The sequence below is a fragment of the Mus caroli genome, unplaced genomic scaffold (assembly GCF_978045245.1).
Source record: "Mus caroli unplaced genomic scaffold, Mus_caroli_1 scaffold_12, whole genome shotgun sequence".
Lineage (NCBI taxonomy): Eukaryota > Metazoa > Chordata > Mammalia > Rodentia > Muridae > Mus > Mus caroli.
In genome coordinates, this window is record NW_028227267.1 from 50,377,046 (window position 1) to 50,383,045 (window position 6,000).

General features: G+C 39.0%; 1 protein-coding gene across 1 annotated transcript; it reads right to left on the minus strand.

The window, feature by feature from the left end:
- Positions 1-3,897: 3,897 nt before the first annotated feature.
- Or6j1 (olfactory receptor family 6 subfamily J member 1) lies at positions 3,898-4,839 on the minus strand. Its single transcript, XM_021182696.2, has one exon. It carries the CDS (start codon positions 4,837-4,839, stop codon positions 3,898-3,900), a length of 942 nt encoding a protein of 313 aa, XP_021038355.1.
- Positions 4,840-6,000: the final 1,161 nt, after the last annotated feature.

Here is a 6,000-nt window from a genome sequence, read left to right on the forward strand (position 1 = left end):
CTCAAAATAAGTATGCTGAGCTTTAAAAAAAAATGACCAAAATAAGGGTACATGGTTGTCTTAGTCACTGTTCTATTGCTGTGAAGACACAATGACCACAACTCTTATAAAGAAAAGCATTTAATTGGGGCTGGCTTACAGTTTCAGGAGGTTAGTCCATTATCATCATGGTGGAGAGCGTAGCCACAGACAGACAAGTACGGCACTGGAGTAGTAACCGAGAGCTCGTATCTGATCCCCAAGATCAGGTTTAGAACAAGAAACTGGGTCTGTCCTGGGCTTCTGAAACCTCAAGCCCCCTCACCCCAAATGACCACCTCCTTCAACAAGGCTCCACCTTCTAATCCTCAAACAGCTCCATTCCCCAGTGACAAAGCATGTGGTGGTCAGTCCCATTCAGACCACCACAACACTAAATAATCCAATTTCTTTATGAGGGTACTTAGTCCTATGAACTTTCCTCTAAGCACTGTTTTCATAAGTTTGGGTATGTTTTGCCTTCATTTTCATTGAATTCTAGTTCTAATTAAAAATTAATACAAGAAGAATTGTATGTGTAGCAGGATTTTTCCTGTCCAATTAATTTAATTATTTATACAACAAGAAGCCTGTTATTGGACAGGGAAAGAAAGGCGGAGCTAAGAGTTGCAGAGACAGGGAGCAATAGAGGAGAAGAGGAGGAGAAGGAAAATGAAGGGCGATTCAGATTCCCTGTGGCTTTAAATAGCCACAGGTAGCTATACTACCATATAGGGATAAAATAATTAGGATAACTTGTCTAATCTAGGTGGACAACTTGTATCATTATCAATTGGCTCTGAAATTATTGTGTGGGCATCTTGTGAATTGAGAATTTATCGATATATAAATCTGACTGATTAATTATAAGCTTCTAAGGATTTGATTTTTCCCGGTTACTGGGAATTGTCCCGAGGAGATCCTGATGAAGGAACAAGATCCTGACAAAGCAACGAGATCCTGACAAAGTGGGGGATGGGTTTCCCCCCTTTTTAAGTTCAGACTCAAAAGTAAATATTGAGGCTTGATGAGAGAACTTTGTCTTGGCTTGTTATTTCTCTCACCATTCTTCCCATTCATCTTCGGCTTTCCTTTCAGGAACCCAGTAACCCGTGGCCACTGACGGCTACAAGGTAATTCTTGCCCAGTGGCTATCTCACCACAACTGGAGCAACTCCACTGATGCTCAACTTCTTCTTTGAACCAAAAAAGGGGGTGCTGTCAGGAGCAGACAGGTCTTTAGTCAAATGATCTTTAATAATGAAATGGCCTTAAATGTCATCTTCTGGGACTTCTGATGCCTTTGAAGACTATCTATCTATGTAAAGTAATCTGAACTGTTCAACCTTAACTAGTCTTAGTCATTTCTAGTTGAGTAACCTAAAAGCACTTTATTATAATTAAATCAGAATCTAAGACAATCATGAGTGTACGATCTAGCCCTTAATTTGTGTTACTTAATCATCCTAAATAGCTTGTAATGGCAGTTATTAGAAGGACTGAGTTAAGCTTTGTATTCTTAGATGAGATGTATAGGTACAATATCTATCAAAGAGCAACAATATTTTAAATTTTGTATCAATATAAGAAATTCACATCAATGAAAACCTTAAATCTGCATCAATCTATAAATTCTATACCAATGTAAAGTTACAACTTCAATTTACATTAATTATAAAGATTTCTACCAATGTAAGATATGGCTAAACAATGTTTTGCCTAAGAGTAAATTTGATAACCTATCCCTATTTGTCTATTCCTCTAATTTCTATGATTATTACTATTTCGATTATTTCTATGATTATTTCTATGATATCCTCCCTTTACCCTTCCACCCCTCTTTCCTTTACCTAAGAAGGAAGGAAAGAGAAGAGGAAAGGAAAGGTAGAAATCCCTGAGTCTGTTTCCTCCCTGTCCAAAGCTACAACATTTATAGACTATTCCTTAAAATGACAACATATTATAGTTTATAAAATAAACAGATCCATCCACCCCTACCTAAGGGACTGGGACGATGATCTTTTGTCTGCTTCTAGCTGAATTAGAGTGAAGAATTCCCTTCTGGGTCCCCAGAGGGAAATAAAAAAATTGGTTTTGTCAAAGGAGGGCTAGCTGGCATTATTTGCCTTCCAGTCACTATGTGCTGAGAAAGTTCATTGCTTAGCTGACATCCTGACTATGACAGTCTGAAAAGCTGGATAGGCAAGCTAGCTGTTCTGGAAAAGCTCTGGAAGCAAGACTTTAGAAAAAACAGCTTTGATGTAGTTACAGTATAATCAAGCAAGGGGCTGGAATGGAAGGTCCCAGAATCTCAGCATCCCGAAGTGTGAATCTTGTCTTTCTCTTCTTTCATCCTGCGGTATATAAAACTTAAAAGCAACATATAGTTCTGTAAAGACATTTATGGAGCATACAGGGTGTACAGATTGGTTAATGAAGATCAATAAAGAAAGATGACTGCCTTTCTTCATAGGTTAGTTTGATCATAAAATCAAGCTACAGTATAAATTTCCATTCATGCCAACTTAAAGGATGCTATGTAATAACAAGTCATGAAAATTTTGTACCAAATAAGTGTTATTGGCTGTGTACAGACATTTTAGTCTCAGCCTGTTCCAGAGCTGTCTCCATATACAGAAACATAAACATAACCACATATATATCACCTATCTTGTTGATCTTGTTAGTTTCATTGCAACTGACAACATATTCAATGCTATAAATTTTTATAAGCACTGACTGTGTTACAGTCCACAATTTTTCTTACATTTTCGCTTTCCTTTGAAATGTTTTCAAACTTGAAAGTATTTTTCAATTTCCTTCCAATATTTTCTTTGACAGGTAGATTTTTTAGAATTATGTTTTCTGGCTTTCAATGTGTGAGTTGTCTCTGGTTTATTTCTTAATTCTGATTTACTTAAGAGATATATTTAAACATTTTCTTGTTGCTGTTGCTGTTGCTGTTGTTGTTGTTGTTGTTGTTGTTGTTGTTGTTGTTGTTGTTGTTTTCTGGTACTGAATGTTAAGCCCAGATTTAATCTACTAAATGCTTTTCATAGGGCACACAAAACTACGTATTTATTAAACATTACATTTTTATTTCATGAATTTAGTATATGTACATGTGTATTTCCAGGTGTGCACATGTCTGTTCACATGGGACAAGTGGTAACTGTCTTCCTCTATCACTCCCCACATTGGTTTTTCTTCCACTTACTCTGGTGCTCCCCGATTCATAGAATGGCTGGGCAAGGACCTGCCTGGGTCCATACCACCAGCTCCTCCCACTGGGTTTACACACTAGCAGCCATTGTCCAGCTGTTATATGGATGCTGAGGATCTAATGTTAGGCCCTGAAGCTTGGGCAGCATGCACTTGACCCACTAAACTCTCTCCTCAGCCAAGAGAATATATATTTTTGTCTTATTAGACAGTTTGTCTTTAATATTGGAAATCTGAAAAAAAAAGGAAGCTCTTACAATATTGTTTAGTCCATGTTTATTTTTTACTATTTTGTCAATTCTCCTGTACATAATACTTCTTTGGTCTATCAATGACTATATCCTTTGGGCATACTTTTATCAACTTTGAAGAGAACCAGCAAAGAAGGACCAAGTTTATTCTCAGCATTTAAGAAAGGGGAGATTATAGAATTCATATACAGGTAGGATCTGAAACATCAAGACTTAACACACAGAGTACTGGTATATTGGAATTTGTGTCTTCTCTGTACAAGATGGAATGGATGCTTATGATATGTGTCAGAAACTACACTACATTAGAGCATATCACACAAAGCTTCCTTCGAGGAGAACATCACCGGCTACCATTGCGAGTTTCATTAGCAGAGAGTCAGGCAAGTTTGCAATGGTGTTTTCTTCATGTCTGGCTGAACTTTTGGAACTTGCTTATGTGCTCCCTAAATACCTGCTTCACCTGCTTGTTTCTCAGAGTGTAGATGAAGGGGTTGAGTGTAGGTGTCACTACAGTGTTGAGTAATGCCACCACCTTGTTATGATCCTCCCCCTGTCCATTCTTGCCAGACCGGACATACATGAAGATACAGCTGCCGTAGAAGAGAGACACCACAATAATATGAGAGGAGCAAGTTGAGAAGGCTTTCTTCCTCTCCTTGGCTGAAGGAATGTGCAGAATGGTATAGAGAATGTGGCCATAGCAGGTGGCAGTCACAGCCAGAGTGCCCAGGAGGCTGAAATTGGCAATAACAAAACCCAGGAACTCTACCAGGCTGGTATCTGCACATATGAGTTCCATAAGTGGAAAGTTGTCACAGAAGAAATGATTAATGATGTTTGGGCCACAGAATGGCTGCTGAAATATAATAGAACTGGGAACTATGATGAGAAGCAATCCTGACATCCATGAGCAAAACACAAGCTGGACACAGACTCTTTTGCTCATAATGGTGGCATAACGCAAAGGGTTACAAATGGCCACATACCTGTCAAAGGACATCACTGCGAGTAGAAAGAACTCGGTGGTGCCAAGGAAGAAATACAAGAATGTTTGGAGGAAACAACCTAGTAGGGAGATGGTCTTATGTCCTGTGATGATGTTGGTTAGCATCTTGGGGAAGATGACAGAGGTGAACCAGATCTCCAGCACGGCAAAGTTGCGGAGGAAGTAGTACATGGGGGTGTGAAGGCGCCTGTCCGCAAGGGTGATGAAGATGATGAGGAAGTTTCCCAGCAGGATAAGGAAGTAGGTCAGGAGGAAGCCCAGGAAGATGAGCATCTGCAGCTCACAGGCATCTGACAGCCCCAGCAAAATGAACTCAGTAACAGGGGTGCTGTTCGCCATGGCTCCTCCCACCTCTGCTGGGGATGGTCATGTACCCTGCTGAGCATCAGAGCCTGTGAGCCCTGAGGACAACACAAAGCTGAAGATACAGAGGAATGAGTACTACACTTTCAGCTGGCGGAGTCCTTTAGATGCTTCATCTCCTTGCCATCCTGTTCCTCAGGCTGGTGAGTAAGATGTCTCTCTGAGTCAACAGCAGATCATAAACTTTAACATCATTTTACAACATTCGGGGTAATTTCCTACCCAAAAGGATTTTAAACAACTTTGTATGTAACCTATTTTTTTTCTTTTTTTTTTAAATTTTTAATATTTTTTTATTACGTATTTTCCTCAATTACTATTTTTTTCTGCTAGGATTTTTTTTATTATTATTTTAGATCAGATCATGTTTTTCCAATATTCATTTAAAAGTTGTATACACACTCCTAAATTAATGAAAACTTTTCTCTTTGCAAATTCTGTGTCCTGTGAATCAAAAGTTTTCATCAGCATCATGGATGAAAAGCTTACAAAGCTTTCTATCGAAGGCATTTTTGTTGAAAATAGTGTTACTGCATTTGAATTCCAGCTACCAGAACTTAAAACAAAATCAAACAATACCCATGGTACTTCTTGCAAAACTAAAACAAATAATAGCCAATACATAGTCCTGGGTTGAATATGGGACCTTTCTTTATTACCAAAATTAGTAGGCTAATAGTGTAAAAATAACATAACAAAAAGTATAGTATATTTAGGTGTTCTGGCTAGTTTTGTGTCAACTTGACACAGCTGGAGTTATCACAGAGAAAGGAGCTTCAGTTGAGGAAATGCCTCCATGAGATCCAGCTGTAAGTCATTTTCTCAATTATTGATCAAGGGGGAAAGGCCCCTTGTGGGTGGGACCATCTCTGGGCTAGTAGTCTTGGTTCTATAAGAGAGCAGGCTGAGCAAGCCAGAGGAAGCAAGCCAGTAAAGAACATCTCTCCATAGCCTCTGCATCAGCTCCTGCCTTCTAACCTGCTTGAGTTCCAGTCCTGACTTCCCTTGGTGATGAACAGCAGTATGGAAGTGTAAGCCGAATAAACCGTTTCCTCCCCAACGTGTTTCTTGGCCATGATGTTTGTGCAGGAATAGAAACCCTGACTAAGACATTAGGGGACTATATATTTTTTTCAA

What these genes read in the sequence shown, in the direction of transcription:
- Or6j1 (XM_021182696.2), bottom strand. Translation starts at nt 4,839, where the DNA reads ATGGCGAACAGCACCCCTGTTACTGAGTTCATTTTGCTGGGGCTGTCA.